The sequence below is a fragment of the Mesoplodon bidens genome, assembly GCF_964165515.1.
Source record: "Mesoplodon bidens genome assembly, chromosome: 5".
In the NCBI taxonomy this organism is placed as follows: domain Eukaryota; kingdom Metazoa; phylum Chordata; class Mammalia; order Artiodactyla; family Ziphiidae; genus Mesoplodon; species Mesoplodon bidens.
The window spans coordinates 74,253,366-74,278,565 of NC_138161.1; the positions used below are offsets into that span (position 1 = coordinate 74,253,366).

Genomic DNA, 25,200 nt, shown 5'->3' on the forward strand with positions numbered 1-25,200 from the left:
CCAGGAGCTGTGTGAACAAAGAAGAGAAAGGGGAATTTCTCCCAGCAGCCTCGGGAGCAACGGATTAAATCTCCACAATGAACTTGATGTAGCCTGCATCTGTGGAATACCTGAATAGACAAGGAATCATCCCAAATTGAGGAGGTGGACTTTGGGAGCAATGACATATATTTTTTTTTCCACTTTTCTCTTTTTGTGAGTGTGTATGTGTATGCTTTTGTGTGTGATTTCGTCTGTATAGCTTTGCTTTTACCATTTGTCCTAGGCATCTGTCTGTCCGTTTTTCTTTTTTTTCAATTACTTAAAATAATTTTTAAAATAATTTTTTATTTTAATAACTTTATTTTATTCTATCTTCTTTCTTTCTTTTTCTTACTTTTCTTTCTTCTCTCCCTTCCTTCCTTTCTTTCTTTCTTTCTTTCTTCTCTCCCTTTCTTTCTCTTTCTTTCTTTCTCTCTCTCTCTCTCTCTCTCTCTCTGTCTTTCTTTCTTCCTTCCTTCCTTTCTTTCTTCTCTCCCTTTTATTCTGAGCCTTGTGGATGACAGGCTCTTGGTGCCTCAGCCAGGCGTCAGGGCTGTGTCACTGAGGTGGGAGAGCCAAGTTCAGGACACTGGTCCACAAGAGACCTCCCAGCTCCAAGTAATATCAAATGGCAAAAATCTCCCAGAGATCTCCATCTCAATGCGAAGACCCAGCTCCACTCAATGACCAGCAAGCTACAGTGCTGGACACCCTATGCCAAACAACTAGCAAGACAGGAGCACAACCCCGCCCATTAGCAGAGAGGCTGCCTAAAATCATCATAAGGCCAGAGACACCCCAAAACACACCACCAGACGTGGACCTGCCCTCCAGAAAGACAAGATCCAGCCTCATCCACCAGAATACAGGCACTAGTCTCCTCCACCAGGAAGCCTACACACCCCACTGAACCAACTTTAGCCACTGGGGATAGACACCAAAAACAGCGGGAACTACAAACCTGCAGCCTGCGAAAAGGAGACCCCAAACACAGTAAGTTAAGCAAAATGAGAAGATAGAGAAACACAGAGCAGAGGAAGGAGCAGGGTAAAAACCAACCAGACCTAACAAATGAAGAGGAAATAGGCAGTCTACCTGAAAAAGAATTCAGAATAATGATGGTAAAGATGATCAAGAATCTTGGAAATAGAATGGAGAACATACAAGAAACGTTTAAAAAGGACCTAGAAAAACTAAAGATGAAACAAGCAACAATGAACAACACGATAAATGAGATTTAAAATTCTCTAGAAGGGCTCAATAACAGAATAACTGAGGCAAAAGCTCGGATAAGTGACCTAGAAGATAAAATAGTGGAAATAACTACAGAATAAAGCAGAATAAAGAAAAAAGAATGAAAAGAATTGAGGACAGTCAGAGACCTGTGGGACAACATTAAACGCACCAACATTCGAATTCTAGGGATCCCAGAAGAAGGATAGAAAAAGAAAGGGACTGAGAAAATATTTGAAGAGATTATAGTTGAAAAGTTCCCTAATATGGGGAAGGAAATAGTTAATGAAGTCCAGGAAGCACAGAGAGTTCCATACAGGATAAATCCAAGGAGAAACACACCAAGACACATATTAATCCAACTGTCAAAAATTAAATACAAAGAAAAAATATTAAAAGCAGCAAGGGAAAAACAACAAATAACACACCAGAGAATCCCCATAAGGTTAACAGCTGATCTTTCAGCAGAAACTCTGCAAGCCAGAAGCGACTGACAGGACATATTTAAAGTGAAGAAGGAGAAAAACCTGCAACCAAGATTACCCAGCAAGGATCTCACTCAGATTTGGCAGAGGAATTAAAACCTTTACAGACAAGCAAATGCTAAGAGAGTTCAGCACCACCATACCAGCTTTACAACAAATGCTAAAGGAACTTCTCTAGGCAGGAAACACAATAGAAGGAAAACACCTACAATAACAAACCCCAAAATTAAGAAGATGGTAATAGGAACATACATATCAATAATTACCTAAAATGTAAATGGACTAAATGCTCCAACCAAAAGACATAGACTGGCTGATTGGATACAAAAACAAGACCCTTATATATACTGTCCACAAGAGACCCACTTCAGACCTAGCGACACATACCCACTGTAAGTGAGGGGATGGAAAAAGATATTCCATGCAAATGGAAATCAAAAGAAAGCTGGAGTAACAATTCTCATATCAGACAAAATAGACTTAAAAAAAAGACTATGACAAGAGACAAGCATACTACATAATGATCAAAGGATCAATCTAAGAAGAAGATATAACAATTGTAAATATTTATGCACCAAACATAGGAGCACCTCAATACAAAAGGCAAATCCTAACAGCCGTAAAAGAGGAAATCGACAGTAACACAATCATAGTAGGGGACTTTAACACCCCACTTTCACCAATGGACACATCATCCAAAATGAAAATAAAGAAACACAAGCTTTAAATGATACATTAAACAAGATGCACTTAATTGATATTTATAGAACATTCCATCCAGAACCAACAGAATACACAGTCTTCTGAAGTGCTCATGGAACATTCTCCAGGAAAGATTATATCTTGGGTCACAAGTCAATCCTTGGTAAATTTAAGAAAATTGAAATCGTATCCAAGTATCTTTTCTGACCAGAATGCTATGAAACTAGATATAAGTTACAGGAAGAAATCTGTAAAAAATACAAACACGTGGAGGCTAAACAATACACTCCTTAATAACCAAGAGATCAGTGAAGAAATCAATGAGGAAATCAAAAAATGCCTAGAGACAAATGACAATGAAAGCACGATGACCCAAAACCTATGGGATGCAGCAAAAGCAATTCTAATAGGGAAGTTTATAGCAATACAATCCTACCTTAAGAAACAAGAAACATCTCAAATAAACAACCTAACCTGGCACCTAAAGCAATTAGAGAAAGAAGAACAAAAAACCCCCAAACTTACCAAAAGGAAAGAAATCATAAAGATTAGATCAGAAATAAATGCAAAAGAAACAAAGGAAATGATAGCAAAGATCAATAAAAGTAAAAGCTGGTTCTTTGAGAAGATAAACAAAATTGATAAACCATTAGCCAGACTCATCAAGAAAAAAAAGGACAAGATTCAAATCAATAGAATTAGAAATGAAAAAGGAGAAGTAACAACTGACACAGCAGAAATACAGAGGATCATGGGAGAGTACTACAAGCAAGTATATGCCAGTAAAATGGACAACTTGAAAGAAATGGACCAATTCTTAGAAAGATATAACCTTCCAAGACTGAACCAGGAAGAAATAGAAAATATGAACAGACCAATCACAAGCACTGAAATTGAAACTGTGATTAAAAATCTTCCAACAAACAAAAGCCCAGGACCAGATGGCTTCACAGGTGAATTCTATCAAACATTTAGAGAAGAGCTAACACCTATCCTTCTCAAACTCTATATAGCAGAGTGAGGAACACTCCCAAACTCATTCTACAAGGCCTCCATCACCCTGATACCAAAACCAGACAAAGATGTCACAAAGAAAGAAAACTACAGGCCAATATCACTGCTGAACATAGATGCAAAAATCCTCAACAGAATACTAGGAAACAGCATCCAACAGCACATTAAAGGGATCATACACCATGATCACGTGGGGTTTATCTCAGGAATCCAAGGATTCTTCAATATACGCAAATCAATCAATGTGATACACCGTATTAACAAATTGAAGGAGAAACACCATATGATTATCTCAATAGATGCAGGCAAACTTTTGACAAAATTCAACACCCATTTATGATAAAAACCCTCTGGAAAGTAGGCATAGAGGGAACTTTCCTCAACATAACAAAGGCCATATATGACAAACCCACAGCCAACATCATCCTCAGTGTTGAAAAACTGAAACCATTTCCACTAAGATCGGGAACAAGACAAGGTTGCCCACTCTCACCACTATTACTCAACATAGTTTTGGAAGTTTTAGCCACAGCGATCAGAGAAGAAAAAGAAATAAAAGGAATCTAAATGAGAAAAGAAGTAAAGTCGTCACTGTTTGCAGATGACATGATACTATACACAGAGTACCCGAAATATGCTACCAGAAAACTACTAGAGCTAATCTATGAATTTGGTAAAGTAACAGGATATGAAATTAATGGACAGAAATCGCTTGCATTCCTATACACTAATGTTGAAAAATCTGAAAGTGAAATAAAGAAAACAACCCCGTTTACCACTGCCAGAAAAAGAATAAAATATCTAGGAATAAACCTACCTAGGTAGACTAAAGACCTGTATTCAGACAATTATAAGACACTGATGAAAGAAATTAAAGATGATACAAACAGATGGAGAGTTATACCATGTTCTTGGATTGGAAGAATCAACACTGTGAAAATGACTCTACTACCCAAAGCAATCTACAGATTCAGTGCAATTCCTATCAAACTACCAATGGCAATTTTCACAGAAGTAGAACAAAAAATTTCACAATTTGTATGGAAACACAAAAGACCCCAAATAGCCAAAGTAATCTTGAGAAAGAAAAACAGAGTTGGAGGAGTTAGGCTCCCTGACTTCAGAGTCTACTACAAAGCTATGGTAATCAAGACAGTATGGTACCGGCACAAAAACAGAAATATAGATCAATGGAATAGGATAGAAAGCCCAGAGATAAACCCACACACATATGGTCACCTTATCTTTGATAAAGGAGGCAGGAATGTACAGTGGAGAAAGGACAGCCTCTTCAATAAGTGGTGCTGGGAAAGCAGGACAGCTACATGTAAAAGAATGAAATTAGTACACTCCCTAACACCATATACAAAAATAAAATCAAAATGGATTAAAGACCTAAATGTAAGGCCAGACAGTATCAAACTCTTAGAGGAAAACATAGGTAGAATACTCTGTGACATAAATCACAGCAAGATCCTTTTGGACCCACCTCCTAGAGAAATGGAAGTAAAAACAAAAATAAACAAATGGGACCTAATGAAACTTCAAAGCTTTTGCACAGCAAAGGAAACCATAAACAAGATGAAAAGACAGCCTTCAGAATGGGAGAAAATATTTGCAAATGAAGCAACTGACAAAGGATTAATCTCCAAAATTTGCAAGCAATTCATGCAGCTCAATAACTAAAAAACAAACAACCCAATTCAAAACTAGGCAGAAGCCCTAAATAGACATTTTTCCAAAGAAGATATACAGATTGCCAACGGACACATGAAAGAATGCTCAACACCATTAATCATTAGAGAAATGCAAATCAAACCTACAATGAGATATCTCACACTAGTCAGAATGGCCATCATCAAAATATCTAGAAACAATAAATGCTGGAGAGGGTGTGTAAAAAAGGGAACCCTCTTGCCCTGTTGTTGGGAATGCAAATTGATACAGCCACTATGGAGAACAGTATGGATGTTCCTTTAAAAACTAAAAATAGAACTACCATATGACCCAGCAATCCCAGTACTGGGCATATACCCTGAGAAAACCATAATTCAAAAAGAGTCATGTACCAATATGTTTATTGAAGCTGAATTTACAATAGCCAGGTTATGGAGGCAACCTAAGTGTCCATTAACAGATGAATGGATAAAGAAGATGTGGCACATATAAACAGTGGAATATTACTCAGGCATGAAAAGAAATGAAATTGAGTTATCTGTAGTGAGGTGGATGGACCTAGAGTCTGTCATACAGAGTGAAGTAAGCCAGAAAGAGAAAAACAAATACCGTACACTAACACATATATATGGAATCTAAAAAAAAAAAAAAAAAAAAAAGGTCATGAAGAGCCTAGAGGCATATCGGGAATAAGGACACAGACCTACTAGAGAATGGACATGAGGGTTCGGGGAGGGGGAAAGTTAAGCTCTGACAAAGAGAGAGAGTGGCATGGGCATATATACAGTACCAAACATAAAATACATAGCTAGTGGGAAGCAGCGGATTAGCACAGGGAGATCAGCTCGGTGCTTTGTGACCACCTAGAGGGGTGAGGTAGGGAGGGTGGGAGGGAGGGAGATGCAGGAGGGAAGAGATATGGGGACATATGTATATGTATAACTGATTCACTTTGTTATAAAGCAGAAAGTAATACACCATTGTTAAGCAATTACACTCCAATAAAGATGTTAAAAAAAAGTGCATTAGAAAAAAAATACCTGTACTCAGAAAATTATAAGACACTGATGAAAGAAATCAAAGATGACATAAACAGATGGAGAGATATACCATGTTGTTGGATTGGAGGAATTAATATTGCGAAAATGACTATACTCCCCAAAGCAGTCTACAGATTCAGTGCAATTCCTATCAGATTACTAGTGGCATTTTTTACAAAACTAGAACAAATCTTAAAATCTGTATCTCTATATGGAGATACAAAAGCCCCAGAATAGCGAAAGCAATCTTGTGGGAAAAAAACGGAGCTGGAGGAATCAGACTCCCTGACTTCAGAGTATATTAAAGCTACAGTTATCAAAACAGTATGGTACTGACATAAAAACAGACATACAGATTAATGGAACAGGATAGAAAGCCCAGAGATAAACCCACGCACCTGTGGTCAACTAATATATTAGAAAGGATCGAGGATATACAATGGAGAAAAGACAGTTTGTTCAATAAATGATGGGAAAACTGGAAAGCTACATGTAAAAGAATGAAATTAGAACATTCCTTAACACCATACACAAAAATAAACTCAAAATGGATTAAAGACCTAAATGTAAGACCAGACACTATAAAACTCAGAGGAAACCACTGGAAGAACACTCTTTGACATAAATCAAAGCAACATCTTTTTTGACCCACCTCCTAGAGTAATGGAAATGTAAACAAATGGGGCCTAATGAAACTTCAAAGCTTTTGCACAAGAAAGGAAACTATAAACAGGGCAAAAAGACGAAAAGACAACCTTCAGAATGGGAGAAACTATTTGGAAATGAATCAATGGACAAAGGATTAATCTCCAAAATACATAAACAGCTCATGCAGCTCAATATTTAAAAAACAACCCAATCAAAAAATGGGCAGAAGACCTAAGTAGACATTCTCCAAAGAAGACATATAGATGGCCAAGAGGCACATGAAAAGCTGCTCAGCATCACTAATTATTAGAGAAATGCACATCAAAACTACAATGAGGTATCACCTCACACCAGTTAGAATGGGCGGCATCATCAGAAAATCTACAAACAACAAATGCTGGAGTGGGTGTGGAGAAAAGGCAATCCTCTTGCACTGTTTGTGGAAATGTAACTTGATATAGCCACTATGGAGAACAGTATGGAGGCTTCTTAAAAAACTAAAAATATAATTACTATATGATTCAGCATTCCCACTACTGGGCATATACCCAGAGAAAACCATAGTTCAAAAAGACACATGTACCCCAGTGTTCATTGCAGTACTATTTACAATAGCCAGGTCATGGAAGCAGCCTAAATGCCCATTAGCAGACGAATGGATAGAAGATGTGGTACATACATACAGTGGAATATTACCCAGCCATAAAATGGAACAAAATTGGGTCATTTGTAGAGACGTTGATGAACCTAGAGACTGTCATACAGAGTGAAGTAAGTCAGAAAGGGAAAAACAAATACTGTATATTAACTCATGTATGTGGAGTCTAGAAAAATGGTACACGTGAACTGGTTTTCAAGGCAGAAATGGAGACATAGATGTACAGAACAAACGTATGGACACCAAGGAGGGAATGTGGAGGTGGGGGGTGGTGGGATGAATGGGAGGTTGGGATTCACCTATGTACACCAATATGTATAAAATAGGTAACTAATAAGAATCTGCTGTATAAAAAATAAACTAAAATTCAGAAAAAAATAAAGAGACAACCAAGGATCACTAAATATATGTTTATACATCTCTGTTTTTCAAGAGACTGGTCAGTGTGCACTTCTAAGGACTTTGATCCCTGTGTATGTACCACTGCTTTGATTCCCTTGGGGTTATGCTTTTTTGGGGGGCTTTTGCTTGTTGCTGTGGTGAAGCACTGAATAAGAGGGGAGGTAATTAGCATAATTTGTGATATTATGGCCCTAGATAATTAATATTTATTTATTTGGTTGCACTAGGTCTTAGTTGTAGCAGGCGGGCTCCTTAGTTGCGGCTCGCTGGCTCCTTAGTTGTGTCATGTGAACTCTTAGTTGTGGCATGCATGTGGAATCTAGTTCTCTGACCAGGGATCAAACCCAGGCCCCCTGTATTGGGAGCATGGTGTCTTAACCACTGCGCCACCAGGGAAGTCCACGGCCCTAGAATTAATGCCACACGATTCTCAACGGAACAAGATTCAGTGAGTGCCTGTGTATGGACTCTGTCAGTCATAGTTTACTGGTAGTTCTGGAATGTGTAGGCAAATTACGGGGAGATCAGAGGATCCATCTGGGTTTTCTTTTTGTAGTTTGACCTATCATTTATGATTTTCAAAAATCATGTTAGTTTAAAACATGCTTCTCTCCTCTTACCCAGTGATAAATGCTGCTCATTCTTTCTACAATGGAACAACAACTCTGCCAATATCAGATGAAGACAGAACTCCACGAAAGAGAATTAGCAAAACCTTAAATATGACTACGAGTCCTGAGGAGAAAAGAAAAATCATTGGGGATACTTTTGTTAAGGTACCTTTTTAATATCATCAATGTGTACTATTTTCGATGTGAATTTTAGTATTTTTTTCTTATCATTATACCAAATAACCAAATTTCGTGACTAATTTTGATTCTTTTGTTGGCTAAGAGTTTTACCGTATATTGCTATTATACTAACTTAGTAAAAACTTTTATGTTTTTAAAAAACATGTACTTATGTTTTCAGTTTGTTGTTTTCACTGCTTAAGAATAGATATTTTCAGTTGATATTAGATTTTAGTTCTTTGGGTATTTCAATGGCTAGATCTTTTTAGGCTTTTGATGGGAATGTTCATATACCTTTTTGAATCACATTAAGCATGTGTTTTGAGGGTTTTTTTTGACTTTTTAAAAAATTTTATTAGTGTATAGTTGGTTGACATTGACAATGTGTTGGGTTTTTTAAAAATTTTTATTGCTAATATTTTGTCTCTTTTTTACATCCTTATTGGAATATAATTGCTTTACAAAGTTGTGTTAGTTTCTGCTGTATAAGAACGTGAATCATCTATATGTATACATATGTTCCCCATACCCTCTCCCTCTTAAGTCTCATTCCCACCCTCCCTATCCCACCCCTCTAGGTCGTCACAAAACACGGAGCTGATCTCCCTGTGCTATGCGGCTGCTTCCCACTAGCTATCTGTTTTACATTTGGTAGTGTATATATGTCCATGCCACTCTCTCACTTCGTCCCAGCTTCCCCTCCCCGCCCCCATCCCGTCCTCAAGTCCATTCTCTACGTCTGTGTCTTTATTCCTGTCCTGCCACTAGGTTCCATCAGAATCATTTTTTTTTTAGATTCCATATATATGTGTTAGCATACAGTATTTGGTTTTCTCTTTCTGACTTACTTCACTGTATATGACAGACTCTAGGTTCATCCACCTCACTACAAATAACTCAATTTCATTTCTTTTTATAAGCATGTGTTCTTAAAGGAGTTTATTTTGGAGGATGGTAGATTTCATCTCCTGGTCAGTATTACAAAAGGACTCTTAAGAAATTTAGCTGAAAGTATAAAATTTTGCTGTCTTTTAGAAGAATTCATCTCTTAAAAGGCTGTTTTACTCTTGTTGTTTATAGATTGCCAATGAAGTAATTGGAGAAATGAACCTGAAACCAGAGGAGGTTTTCCTTGCCCAAGGTACTTTACGGCCTGATCTAATTGAAAGTGCATCCCTTGTTGCAAGTGGCAAAGCTGAACTCATCAAAACCCATCATAACGACACAGAGCTTATCAGAAAGTTGAGAGAGGAGGTAAAAGCTTATGAGAACTTTCGCATAAAACCTCCCTCCCTTAACCATTTTTAAGTGTACAGTTCAATAGTGTCAAGTGTATTTGTATTGTCATGAAACAGATCTCTGTAACTTTTTCATTTTTCCAAACTGAAACTCTATACCTGTTGAGCAACAGCTACCCTTTTCTCCCTCTCCCTAACCCCTGGTAACCTACCATTCTAATTTCTGTTTCAATGAATTTGACTACTTTAAATACCTCATAAGTGAAATCATACAGCATTTGTTTTTTTGTGACTGGCTTATTTCACTTAGTATAAGTCCTCAAGTTTCATCCATATTGTAGCATGTGATAGGATTTCCTTTTTAAGCTGAATAATATCCTGTTGTGTGTGTGTGTGTGTGTGTGTGTGTGTGTGTGTGTGTGTGTGTGTGTGTGTGTGTGTGTGTGTGTGTGTGTGTGTGTGTGTGTGTGTGTGTGTGTGTGTTTAATTTATTTATCCACCGATGGACATTTGGATTGCTTCCACTTTCTTGTTGTTGTGAACTGTGCTGCTGTGAACATGGGTTTACAGATACCTCTTGGAGCCCGTGCTTTCAATTCTTTTGGATATGTACCAGGAAGTGGGATTTCTGAATCTTATGGTAGTTTTATTTTTAATTTCTTGAGGGACTTCCTTAATGTTTCCTTAGAAGTTATACTATATTACAGTCCCACCAACAGTGCACAGATCTTCCAGTTTCTCCATACCTTGCCCAACGCTTGTTCTTTTCTGTTTTTTTTTTTTTTAATTAGTCATCCTAATGAGTGTGAATTGCCTGTACCTTTTTATTATTTTAGGCATCCTAGTGGGTGAGAAGTGGTAGGTTATCTCACTGTGGTTCTAATTTTCATTTTCCAAATAGCTAATGTCAATCATGTTTTTTGTGCTTATTGGCTACTTATATGTCACCTTTGGAGAAATATCTATTCGGATCTTTTGCCCATTTTTAACTTGGCTTATTTATCTTTTTATTATTGAATTGTATTTGTTCTTTATATTGTCTTGTTACAGCCCTTTATTAGATATATGATTTGCCTTCTGTAGGTTGTCTTCACTTTTTTGATGGTATCATTTGAAGAGTTTTAATAGTTAAACACTAGTATATTTTCTGATTTCCTTGTATTACAGTGAGAACTAGATCAGAGATTGGTGGGTAGGTTTGTTCTGATTTATTTCTATTTAAGAGGTTTACGTTTAAAATGTGTTTCAAAGAGAAATATGAAGGTCACTAAAATATCTAATTCCTTATAAGCACATAGGAAGAAATACTTTAAAAGATGAAGTTTTAAAAACTGATTTTTAAAGGTAAAAGACAACAGGAAAAGCCAATAATTTGTTACTTTTTGTTTTCCATGTCATTTTAGTTACTAATTTGTATTAATTGGCCTTTTTATTCCCTGTAGGGAAAAGTCATAGAACCTTTGAAAGATTTTCATAAAGATGAAGTAAGAATCTTAGGCAGAGAACTTGGACTTCCAGAAGAGTTAGTTTCCAGGCATCCATTCCCAGGTAAAAAATAGAATTCTGTTTGATTTGTTACTGTGCCTTCATGTTGAACAAAAATCAATTCAGACAGCTTTTGAAGTAATTTATCATCTTAGGGAATATGTAATTTTAAAGGAAGGGATGGATAGGGAATAAATATTCTTTTTAGTGCCTACTGTATATATTTCATTTTATTAAATACTCATCTTTTATTGTATATATATTTAAATATTACATTATACTTGTGTAAATAGATTGTCATGGAATGTTGCCATCAGATGAGAAAGCCAAGAGATATTTTAATAACATCGCCACACAATTCTTAGTGTTAGAACTTGGGTTTATATGTTCTTTCTACTATACCATGATGTATTCCACAGGGATAAAACTCAGTTCTCTGAAATCCTTATCCCCTGACTTGTCTGAATGGCTGAACCATTTCTTTGCACAGTGCTGTATGTATTTAATTCATGACCAAATGAAAATATTCAGTTTTTAAATAGTCATTTGCTGTCATAAAATAAAATTAATTAGAGGTGGTATTTGTTAAAGTTAGGACTGTGAGTCTTAACCTGTTTTTGTTATGAGTTCTTGAGCTTGGCAAATCTTATACCTCAGTTTCTAGGTCTCCACAATAGTCATTGGGTGATGAGTTGAGGGAATGGTCTAATTAAATGAAAAAGCATAGTAATAGTTAACATTTCTTGAGTACTAGTATGTGCTAGGCATTCTGCTAAATACAGTATTTTACACATGTTGTCTTATTTGATCCTCACAATAGAAACTATTATGATCCTGTTGTCCAGCTGAGATAATTTTGGGACAGAGGCTAGATTGCCAAAAGTTATGCAGGTTGGGTTTGGAACCAGGATTCTAGCCCCAATAAGCTCTTCTCAGAGTTTGTTACTCTTAACTACCATATTGCCTCCATAAACAGTGTTACAAAGGTATAGCCCATATGGAGATTAGCACTTGTTTATATTTTCAACTGTAGTAATTTGAGACGTTCAGTCCCTAACGTGTGTTGGCAAAGGATTGTGTATGAAAGTAATTTTAAATAGATTGGCATGTATATTGTGAATTAAAAATATTTATTGGAGAATTTTGAGATTCTTAATACAGGGACTATTAAAATAAGAGGTGTGTATCATTGATGTGAACAGAACTGAAGCATTCTAAAAATGATGAGTTGGATGGGAAACTAATAGCTGCATTTCATATTAAACACTTTAAAAAACCTAAAGTGTGTATGTCAATTATATTTCAATAAAACTGGTTAAAAAAACAATGGCAAGGGTGTTTTATATTTTGGGAATAGTGACCTTTTTTTATTTAAAATTTTATATTAAACATAACATTTATATTAAATACCATTGTTACTCTTCTCTTTAGGTCCAGGCCTGGCAATCAGAGTAATATGTGCTGAGGAACCTTATATCTGTAAGGATTTTCCTGAAACCAACAATATTTTGAAAATAGTAGCTGATTTTTCTGCAAGCGTTAAAAAGGTAATAATTTGTGTTGAATTTGTTTTTTTAGGAGCTTTAAACAGGCACAGCTAATTGGTGCAAGGAATTGAATGGATTCTTGCTGTACTCCAGTCTTTACAATAAAATTGATTAGGGTTTCATTATTTGAAAATTCAGGGTAATTTAACCATTGGAGATGACTATGAAGAAAGTATTCTACAGACACTCTTAAATGCAGACTTCTCTTTTCAGCCATTCCATATATTTTAACAGATTGGATACCTTGAATCCCTGAAAATACTAGATACAAAGTATTTTAAAATACCCTTTCAGGGCTTCCCTGGTGGCGCAGTGGTTGAGAGTCTGCCTGCTGATGCAGGGGACATGGGTTCGTGCCCCAGTCCGAGAAGATCCCACATGCCACAGAACGGCTAGACCCGTGAGCCATGGCCGCTGAGCCTGCGCGTCCGGGGCCTATTCTCCGCAACGGGAGAGGCCACAACAGTGAGAGGCCCGCGTACCGCCAAAAAAAAAAAAAAAAAAAAAATACCCTTTCGTATTTATTGCAAGAAGGCAAGGGAGATCATTGTAGTTCTAAATTGAGGATGATGGAAATGTCTCCAATTCTTCTGTATATTTGGTGCCTAAATTTATAATCTGTGTTAAAGTGGGCTTTGGTTGGTAGTGCTTCCAGGTTCAGACAAGAAGCAATGTAAATTCTCTTTGGAGTCTCTTCAACCAGACCTCAAAGAATTCCCATAAATAGAGTTTCAACAAATATGAGTTTACAATAAAAAACTATAAAATAGATATAAAAGTAAGGCACCATGAATGAGAGCTAGTGGAAACAACTAGTAGAAGACCCTCAAGTACTTCAGATACTGGAATTAGCATATAGGCAACATTTAAAAGTACTGAGAATTAAGAGAAGCAATTTTTAATAAGAATAAGGTATATAAGAGACTAAAAAGTGACTGGGGAGCTTTGAAAAAAAAATTCCATTCTAGAAATGAAAGTAACTAAAATTAAAAAGAGCTAAAGAGAGAATTAGTGAAGATCGATGTTAAATTATCCAGAAATTGGAACAAAGTATCAAAGACAAAATATGATTCAAAGAGGTTAATGTAGAATGAGAATGTCAACTTTAATGTATATCCAGAAGGAGATAATAGACAAAAGTATTGAAATTCCTCCACACTGGTGAAAGATACCATGCCTCAGATTCAGGAAGCATAATACATCCCAATCAGGATAAAGGAGAAGAATTTGACACCTAATAGGCATAACTATGGAAGCTACAGACTGCCAAAGACAAAGCAGCTGCAAAGAAAAGAGTGATTGCTGCATAAAGGAAAGGCTATTACTGGAAGCAGTAGTTAAAAGCAGGAAGAATTCAAAGTACCAAGAGAAAATAATTGTGAACAATAGTGAACAGATAAACTGTCTCAGAGAACTAGGGCAAAATAAAGACATTTTCACATAAACAGAATTTACTACCAACAGTCTGTTACTTAAGGAACTATAAAGGCAGTGGTTCTCAACCCTGGCTGTGTATTAGATTCAACAGGGGGAGCTTTTGAAGTATTCTATGCTTGGGTCCCTTCTCCCTAGAATTTATTTAATTGATATGAGATGGGACCTGAGCATACTAAGAAATTTGAGTGTATAGCTAAGGTTGAGAACCACTGTTTTAAAGAAATGACTTGAGGAGAAGCAAAAGGATACCAGTTGAAAGGTCTGAGATACAGGGACTGGTAAGCAAATAAAATGGTAAATGGATAAAATTAAATAGACATGGACTGTATAAACTGATCTAAATTTTGGTGTTTATTAAAAAAATAGTATAACATTATATAGCTAAAATAGCATATAAGCCACAGGGGGATCAATTGGAGTTAAAGCATTCAAAGATCTTTGTATTTTGGGGGGCTTCCCTGGTGGCACACTGGTTGGGAGTCCACCTGCCGATGCAGTGGACGCGGGTTCGTGCCCCGGTCCGGGAGGATCCCACGTGCCACGGAGCGGCTTTGGCCCGTGAGCCATGGCCGCTGGGCCTGCGCGTCCGGAGCCTGTGCTCCGCAGCGGGAGAGGCCACAGTGGTGAGAGGCCCGCGTACCGCAAAAAAAAAAAAAAAGATCTTTGTATTTTTTGCCATATGGGCAGAGATGATTCTCTTTTGTTAAATATCCCCACTTAAGGGGAAATGATAAAGAATAAAAATGGAGGGTTTAACTTCACAACTAGTAAAGGGGAAATAAATGAGCTGGGAGAAATCATCAGTTCAGAGGAATATAAAAAAGGAGAAAAATATAAAAAGTGGGGCAAATAGAAACTACTGAATTAAATGGTAGGATGGAATTCAACCATATTATTAACCCACAATTAAAAGGATTAACATCTTTATTTATTTATTTTTTTTCTTTTTGCGGTATGCGGGCCTCTCACTGTTGTGGCCTCTCCCGTTGCGGAGCACAGGCTCCGGACGCGCAGGCCCAGAGGCCATGGCTCACGGGCCCAGCCGCTCCGCGGCATATGGGATCCTCCCAGACCGGGGCACGAACCCGTATCCCCTGCATCGGCAGGCAGACTCTCAACCACTGCGCCACCAGGGAGGCCCGGATTAACATCTTTAGTTAGGACGTAATTGTCAAACTAGATTGAGGAATAAAATCTAACTATAGTCTGTTTACTTTGGGATAGGAAGAGGGAAGGTAAAAGAACAGAAAAACATATACCAGGCAAATAAACCAAAAAAGAGGAAGTAGGTAGAGATATATTAATTTCAGACAAAGTTGACTTTATGGCAAAAAGTTTCCTTAGAGATAAGGAGAAGGTTTGACTCACGTGAGGTGTCCCTTGCTGTTGACAGTGGATTAAAGCCTCCATGTATGTAAATCTAATCTGTGTTTCTTGTCCTGATATTTAACTTCTCATAGCCCTGGCCCTCAGAAATGAAATTCTGACACACTGCATAGCACACACAAGTCAGAGAGAAATACCAAATAGAATCTATTGCTATAAACCAGAAAGTGGTAGATACATAAGATAGTAAAATGTACCAAAAGAGTGAATACTGTATTTCTTGAAACCCTGAGAAGTGTGTCTTTGGTTTTCCTAGCCACATACACTATTACAGAGAGTCAAAGCCTGCACAACAGAAGAGGATCAGGAGAAGCTGATGCAAATTACAAGTCTGCATTCACTGAATGCCTTCCTGCTACCAATTAAAACTGTGGGTGTGCAGGTGAGTTGTGTGACTTCATTGACCTGTGACATAACTTTCTGCTGCTCTTTTTGCTCATATTAAAATAGGAATGTCTTAGGAAAATGAAATATGAAAGTATATACACCAAGTTTAAAAATGTAAAAAGGCAATATTTTATAGAATGTTTATGAAGTGAATAAGGTAATAGGAACTAAATATTCAGGCTGAGACTTTATAGATTTGAAATACCTGTCACTAAAATAAAATACCTGTAACTAAAGTGAAAAAAATTCAAAGAATGATTTGCTATAGAATTGGCTTGCTTGCTTCTGCCTTGAAGAACAGGTACCGAGAGGTCATGTCCTCATTTATCCTTCTTGATATGAAATATTCTGTGGCTTTAGAAGTCTCTAACTGCGAGAAGGCCCCCAGATGTACATGTTACACTATTTACGCATTGTTCTCAGCTTGTGTATTCCTTAAACCAGTGTCCTCTGCCTCTTCAACATGTCCCGTCTCTCCCTCTCTCTCTCTTAGCTATGATAACATACAACTAACATTTTCAGTATGTTCTGTCTTTCCAATTGTAAAAGCGTATGACTGTAATATAGTTCTCATTTTTGAAATGCTATTCATAGATTATATTAAGTTCTTTATTTATATGATCATCAGGTGAGTTTCTGGGGGGAATAGCTTGGGAATCTAGGGAAGAGGAAGGTTTCTGTGATTTAGAATTTGAAGTTAAATGAAAACTAGAAAAGGTGTCAATAATTCAACTCAGAATGGTGCAAGTGCCAGTTAAGTGGGTTAATGTGTTTATAATGTTCTCTTATAGTAGAATTATGCGTGGGAAGAAATTAAATACATTTTAGAGATTGTTCATCTAAAACTTAATATATACTCTTTTCCATAAATATGTGAATCTGAGCCATCCTTTTAAATTCCTCTTTCCCCTGAATTCATGTAGCTCTGTTTGTAAATAAGACAATAAAAATTCATCGTTACTTTAAAATTAAGCTAAAATATTTTAGTTCATGGAAATGATAGGGCCAGCTATTTCCCCTCTTCTCCCTCTTTTTAAAGGTCCTATGTGAAAGCTACTTATATTGTTTTTAAATCATGTTGAAATAACCATTCCTGGAATTGTAGGAATAATTTTCTTTCAGTGGTGTATGGATTATCTCATTTATCATATGCAGATTCATTTTGAAACTCATCATATGATATTTCAGGCAGATACTACCCTACTATATAAAAATAGAAGAGCAGACAAGTGGTATTTTTTGTTTTTATTTTTGTTTTTTCCAGTCCTAAGTAGATCTGTTATAGAAAACTTCCAGCTCTGTATGATAACTCCTGCTAGGCAGGGAGTTGAACTAGTTCCCCATTTCCCTTTTTTGATAAGTTCGTAGATAATGCTATGGATAAATAAATAAATAAAATTTGTTGGATGAGTGATTTCTTTTTTAAAAAATATGATTAACATATATATACACTACTATATATGAAATAGGTAAGCAACTGTATAGTACAGGGAACTATATAACCTGTAATGGAAAAGAATCTGAAAAAGAGTATATATATATGTGTGTGTGTGTATATATATATATGTATAACTGAATTACTTTGCTGTACACTTGAAACTAACACAACATTGTAATAACTACACTTCAATTAAAAAAAATGAAGCTTATTCAGGCTCCACTATTTTTCCCATCAAAATAGAAGTTTCTTTTGTTGTTGGTTATCTTAACTTTATCTAGTCTCTTAGGCCTTTGAAGCTGAGACTCTTAGAAGTCCAGATAAAAATCATAATTCATGGTTAGTATAGCAATGAAGTTTATTTTCTAAATACCAAAATAAACTGCATTTGTAAAAAAAAATGTACAGTACTTTTAAAAAGTAATTCCCTATTTCTGCTCTCCAGTTAAATGTTCCCTCCAGAACCATTTAGAAAGAAAATGAAAGGGAATTATTGACACATTGTTCATCACCTTTTTCTCTTAACTGAACATCATGAACTTCTTTTCATTCCATTGCAAGTAGATTCTTATTCTTAACTGCTGCCTTATATTCCATGTATGATTATACCATAATTTATTTAATCATTCCCCTACCAATGGACATTTAAACCATTTTTACTTTGTCACTATTATAGGCATTTCGGCAAGTAATAACTTATTTTTTCAAGCAGTTATTCATGTATTTCAGTAATATTTTCTGGATTAAAGAGCATGTACATTTTAAACTTTGATAGATACTATTATATTAACATTCAAATAGTCTGAATTCTTAAGTTTACTGTGTATTAGGTAGTTATCTAATGAATCTTTTAAGTTGCTTTTCAGTTTAATTTTTTTTTTAAGCAAATGACTTGGATTAAACAGGACAGAGGAAACGGGAATCAGTATGATCAGTTTTATTCACTTATTTTAAAATTAACTTTCTTATTTTAAAGGAATAAATTATTTTTATATCTGACTTGAGAATCCTTTATCCATCTAAAGGATTTGGCAGATCTTGTCTGCCAAATTAAGTGTGCTGGCTATCTGTAGTTCGGCAGGTATTTGGAATGAAATCCCAGTGAATCTCTGGTGTATGTTGAATAAATTATTGAAATTACCGTGACACTTCTTTTTAATGTCTGAGCTGATTTAGGTAGAATTTAACAGGGGATGTTAGGGACATCCAGTGGTCCAGTGGTAAGGAGTCCGCCTTCCAGTGTAGGGGACACGGGTTCGATCCCTGGTCAGGGAACTAAGATCCCACATGATGCGGGGCAACTAAGCCCACACTGCTGAGCTTGTGTGCCTCAACTAGAGAGCCCGCGTGCCACAAACTACAGAGCCCACGTGCTCTGGAACCCACACAACACAGCTATGGAGCTCACGGGCCCTGGAGCCTGCGTGCCACAACTAGAGAAGACAAAACCCACACAGCACAATGAAGAGCCCACGCACCGCAGTGAAAGATCCCGCATGCCTCAACTAAGACCCAACACAGCCAAAAATAATGAATAAATAAATAATACAAAAAAATGTTAAATAGGGGATTTTAATTTAGGATTTGTTTATATCATTAGCAAGCTATCCATATATACTTATAGTCAAGCATATTTTTGTTTAATGGTGTCGTCATGCATGAAATATTTTCCAGTCCATCTTTTGAATTCTGTAAAATCATTAAAATTATCAATTGTATTTTTATTTTCAGGGTGACTGTCGTTCTTATAGTTATGTGTGTGGAATCTCCAGTAAGGATGAGCCTGACTGGGAATCTCTTATTTTCCTGGCTAGACTTATACCTCGCATGTGTCACAACATTAACAGGTATGTTCTGCAGGTGGTGGAGGGGTGAGATGTAATGGAAGGTGTGTTTTTTTTAAGGTCTTCCCATGTTGAAAGACCAGTGGCTCAAGTGTAGATACAGGTATGTGCTTAGGTCATAATCCAGCAGATATTTAATAATACCTTGTACTTTGTTCCTTCATCACAGTGCAATCATCTGCTTATTAAAAATTTTTTTGTTTGAGGAATAGGAAGGTTTTTAATTGTAGTATGAAATACTAAAGACAGCTTTAAAAACATGTCTTCCCAATTAGCAATTTACACTACTTGTTTTATGATTAGATGTTTTATTCCAGAAGGATTGAAAGAATTGTACAGGTTATAGAATTACCGTTAGGGACTTAGTCAATTTAATAATAATTCCAGGGTAAATCAAAAGAAAGAGACATATGCCAGATATCGTCAAAGTAACAGCGTTAAATGTTTTAAAAATTTTGAATTTAGTTTTTCAGATCCAGTTTTCCTTTAATTTACACATTAATTTCTTATGTTGGATATATCAGTAACTGATTTATTGATATAATCTTTATGTAATACTGAGCATTGTCTGTTATAAGTTCAAAAGTCTTACTCATTTAGTACCAGATTGCTAATTAAATGTTCTTATTTTACAGTGTTTCACTCTTTTCTATTTTCTTCGTGGGTTTTAGGCAGTTAACAACCAAAAAGAATTTCTTGAGATTTTAGTTTACTCAAATTAGCTACAGAAATTATAAACCTACTTGTTGATGTTTACTTAGCAGGGTATGTATATTTCTATACTGGTGTGGCTAGTATTTGTAGGCTGGTATGGCCTTCAAGACAGGAAGTCAAAGAGAAATCACATTTTTACTGATGGGAACATGTCCTTTAAAAGGCTTGCATAGATGAACCGAAGGCCCCCAAATACGGAAGCACCTTTAACACACTGAAAGGGTGAATTATTAATAAATAATGGTAAATTTGTAATTGCCTGTTTTGAATGAAGATAATTCTCTTGGTTAAAATAATGGTTCATAATTCATCTTCTGAAACATGCTAATACCTAAATAAACTTCATAGGTCATGCAGAAAATTCCCTTTCACTAAGTTTGGCTCCACGGCTTTTACTATATAATTAATACATTTTTCATTTCACAACATTCTTGTTTCATCTGTCTCTCTGTCCTTTTCTTTTGCTGAAGAGCACTTACCCTTGTTTAAACTTTATCTTGGTCCTTTTATAGTCTGGTTTCTCTGCCTGTCTTTTCTTTTTTCCCCATTTGTCTCCCCCTCCATTCTTAACCCTTCCTCCCTCCCCAAAAAAAGGAAAAAAATAAAGTCTAACAACCAATAAACAAAAAACTAGATTTTAAATATGAACCTAGCAAGCCCTTAAAGGGTGTTGGTGAATTTTTGATTTCTTTGCCAGGGTCTTTTTTTGGGAATTGGAATTTAAAAAAAAAAAAAAAAGCTTTCCATTTTTACCAGTCTTTCCCCCCTAATTTTCATGCTGGAATCTTTATACAGAGAGGGACTGTTCCAGTTTTACTGGAAGGCTGCCTTTCCCTGTACATTCTATGATCACTCTTGTTTGAACGAAATAAAAGAAAAAGGAGCAAGTTCATGGCATTCTTTTGCATAGTTGCTTTTTTCCTCTAAGGATTGTTTATGAGCTCTAGGAACTATTTTGTTTAGAAGTGTGGCTTACTTTCTATGCATGGAGCAAAACCCTTCTTGTGACAGTATGTTTGGAAGGAGGCAATGAAGTATTTGGTGGTAGTGGTGGTTTTAATCTGATGCTTTTTTCTTCCATATGTTTTATTTTAAGTACCTATTAAGAAAAAAGAAAAAAACATTATTAAACTTCACCATGGTAGTTGCAGGGGAGATTTATTTTCTCTGCTAAAGACAGATAGGGCTAAGGAAAAGGGACAGTTGCCTGCTGGCTGGAGTTGGATTGGAAAGAGCCAGGTGGCACTCATCTCTACCCCTTCTCTCTCTTGTTTTCTGGGTGAAGGTTGTAGAACAGATTCCCCAAACCAGTGGCAAGATTCCCCTTGAACTGTTGTAATTATTTGATCCTAATTTCCTCAAGCTACCTTCCAAATCCTACTTTTATTAACATCTGCAGCATATCTTCATAAGTTTCAAACAGACATTTACTTGAAGCAGTAGTAAGTCATTCCTTTTCAACCAAGTCTTAACTTTGGTGATATTCTTAACCTTTCTTTGGGATCAGTGTTTTCAAAATGTAAAAAAAAAAAAAAAGGGTTGAGTTGGCAGTCAAATAAGTTTGGGAAATTCACTGTAGTAGTCTCATCTTGGAAGTTTCCAGCACATATTAGCATATTATAGTTTCTGAAGTTTTGTTATAAAACCTATTTATTTAATTTAGTGTTTCCCCAGGAATTTCCTAGGGCTACCATAACAAATTTCCACAAACTGGAAGGCTTAAAACAACAGAAATCTATTATCTCACAGTTCTGGAGGCTGTTGAAGGCTATAAGTCTGAAATCAAGGGTGGTGTCAGCAGGGCCATGGCTCTCTCAGAAGGCTCTAGGGGGAGAATCCTTCCTCGTCTCTTCATAGTTTCTGTTGTTTGCTGGCAGTCGTTGGCTTGTGGCAGTATAACTCCAATCTTTGTCTCCATCTTTACATGGCTGTCTTTTCTCCATGTGTCTGTGTTTCCAGATTTCCTTTTTCTCAGAAGAACACCCACCAATCACTGGATTAATCCCCCCAAACACCATTATGACCTTTATTTGGTTACATTTACAAGGAGCCTATTTTCACCCACAGATTCCAGATGGACATGAAGTTTTGGGGATACACTTCAATCCAGTACATTAAATGGAAAGAGGATTGTGATAATCACTTATATCTTTTTGCACCTTCTGAGATACTAGTATTCCAGAAAATATACTTTGAGGAAGGTTCATAGAATAGAGACCCTTCTATAATCTTATATCCTATCCTACCTATTTGGGGATTTGAAGTAGGTAAGAGAGGGGCCTGAGAACAAATGGAAAGAATGTTATTTTATGTAATTTGCTTCTCTTACTAAAACGTATTTTCTCTATAATTTTCACTACCCCCTTCTAGAGTTGTCTATATATTTGGCCAACCAGTTAAAGAACCTCCTACAGACGTTACTCCCACTTTCTTGACAACAGGGGTGCTCAGTACTTTACGCCAAGCTGATTTTGAGGCCCATAACATTCTCAGGGAGTCTGGTAAGCTGCCCATTTTGTTCATCACTGAATGCTCTAACTAGATTTTGGAAGCATGGCATTATTATTTCTAGTAGGAGGACTCAGCTTTTAGTTTTATTATTTAATTCTTTGGGTAGTTCTGTGACATTGCCTTATCTGTATAAAATTTATTCACCTTTGTGGTCATTTGTGGACATGTACAAAGTGGCAAAAAATTTGAGTTGCTCAACTCATGTTTCCAGCTGAGGTTGAACAAGGCAATCCTCTGCCTTCTTGTTTCAGCTCTTTCTATAAACAAGTGTCCTTTTTGTGGTCTATTTAATGACATGTTTTTTGCATTTTTGTGCTTTTTGTTGGTGATTTCACTGTTTAAAATAGTGCTGAGGTGCTGTCTAGGTTCCTAAGCATAGGAAGGCTGTGATGTACCTTACTGAGAAAATAGGTTTGTTAGATAAGATTCATTCAGGCATGAGTTATAGTGCCATTGGCTGTGAGCTCAACGTTAATGAACCTACAATAAATATTGCATAAGGTGTCTTTAAACAGAAACACACATAAGCAAGGATATGTATTAATCAGTTGATGAAAGTGCTCAGGAACCTAACTCTGTATTTCCCCTAGGGTTAGTGGTTCAGTATTTTCTTATTCAGTGTCTGTAGTATAGAAGATAACTACTATGAATAATGAATTGACTTTATATCACATCACTGTAACATATCACTGCAGTCATCAAATTCTGTAATTTGTATTTGTGATTATGTTTACTTACAGTGCTATGAGAGTAGCTAAAAACAGTATACATGATGACAGTCCTAAGAAGTGGTGTGTGTATGTGTGCAATTTTAGATCTGTCTGGGGGGATTTAATTGAGCAGAGAATGCTTTTCTATGGTGTGGTGATTGGTTCTACATGTTACCTTCCTTTCTTTAGGGTATGCTGGGAAAATCAGCCAGATGCCGGTGATTTTGACACCTTTACATTTTGATCGGGACCCACTTCAGAAGCAGCCTTCGTGCCAGAGATCCGTGGTTATTCGAACCTTTATTACTAGTGATTTCATGACTGGTATACCTGCAACCCCTGGCAATGAGATCCCTGTAGAGGTAACTTATACTTTTTTTCCTAATGTACATTTTTAATACCTTATATATACATTTTATAATAATGGTGAATGGAATAGGCTATGGCAATGTTGGTATTTCTGAGGTTGGTTTTCTGTTCATAAAATAGGCTCTTTTTAATCTCCACGTAATTGGTTGTTTAATACACTATAGTAGAAAAAGGCCTTAAGTTTATTAAACTCCAGATTTCTGATTACTGTGTGGAGAATCACCAACTCTGATCTATCATTTTATCTAATCTTGCCAACCTCTACTTTATAAATAGTATCCTCCAAGTAGAGAAGAAAACACTAAGAGTGAAGAAGAGTTTATTAGACATAAGGGTGAGATTTGATGGCGTTATGGCCAGGCACCCATGAATTTCTTATTGCTCTGCCTATTACCAGTTTTGATCACCATCTTCCTTTCTTATTATCCCTCCACTAGAGTGTTCCAGAGGAGCTATTTGCATAGTGGCAAATGAAAGTCAAAGTGAGACTTTATTAGTTGGACCACTGTTCCAGGACTGTAATACAGGGCTCTGATTATATATAGCTAGATAGCTGGGTTGGAGAATGTGGCTTAGAGTTTGTTTTCCCTTAGGCTCACATTTGCCAAGTCTCTGGCCAGTCAAGTGACAAGGCCTTCCTCGTCTATACATGTAGCAGTGATTATTATTACCTTGCATTACGTGCCACCTTGGTGGCCTCGATGTTGTAAGCCACAGATAATTTGTGAAGCATCGGCATAAACCCGTAAAATCAGATACTTGGATGCCACAGCAATGTCAAATTGCTATAAATGCTTCTAAACACTTGTTATGGACCAGTAACAAACATGACTTGCAGACTGCACTTTGAGTAGTACTGAATTTAAGTCACTTAAATCTGTAGAGGGTCACTACATAAATTAATCATAAATATATCCCATATACAGAGAGGACAATAGTAAAAATAGATTGTGTTTTAATTTCAAATTACAATTGCAGGACTTCTAAGTCTGTTAGACACACAGTGGACCCTGGCTCTTTATTTATAATCTTTGTTTTATAACAGGTGGTGTTAAAGATGGTCACTGAGATTAAGAAGATTCCTGGTATTTCTCGAATTATGTATGACTTAACATCAAAGCCCCCAGGAACTACTGAGTGGGAGTAATAAACTTCTTGTTCTACTAAAGTGCCGTGTGCAGATTAAATTGATTAGAAACCATTTCTAGTATTGACATGCAGTACTGTCAAAACAGTTACTGGAGCAACTACATCACATCTGAGTTCTCTGCAGCAAAAATCTACGGCTTAAGAGCTGAGGTGGGGATAACTAAAAGGGACTGAAGAGTTTGTATGGGTATAATCAAAGCACCATTGCCTACACTCAGACAGACTGACACTGCTTTTGCCTTTACCTCTGCCTCACTTGTTCTTTATGTATAAACTCACTGTTGCTATTGATGTCTCTGTCATCGAAGATGTAT

General features: G+C 36.5%; 1 protein-coding gene across 1 annotated transcript in view; it reads left to right on the plus strand.

Moving 5' to 3' along the window:
- Nucleotides 1–24,938, plus strand: part of GMPS (guanine monophosphate synthase) — a 77,325-nt gene extending 52,387 nt beyond the window's left edge. The window contains exons 8-16 of the mRNA XM_081235027.1: nt 8,505–8,656; nt 9,752–9,925; nt 11,352–11,457; nt 12,826–12,941; nt 16,021–16,146; nt 19,321–19,436; nt 22,518–22,648; nt 23,558–23,730; nt 24,783–24,938. Coding sequence (XP_081091153.1) covers nt 8,505–8,656; nt 9,752–9,925; nt 11,352–11,457; nt 12,826–12,941; nt 16,021–16,146; nt 19,321–19,436; nt 22,518–22,648; nt 23,558–23,730; nt 24,783–24,884 — 1,196 coding nt within the window. The 3' untranslated portion in view covers nt 24,885–24,938. The remainder of the gene's footprint in view (nt 1–8,504; nt 8,657–9,751; nt 9,926–11,351; nt 11,458–12,825; nt 12,942–16,020; nt 16,147–19,320; nt 19,437–22,517; nt 22,649–23,557; nt 23,731–24,782) is intronic.
- Nucleotides 24,939–25,200: the final 262 nt, after the last annotated feature.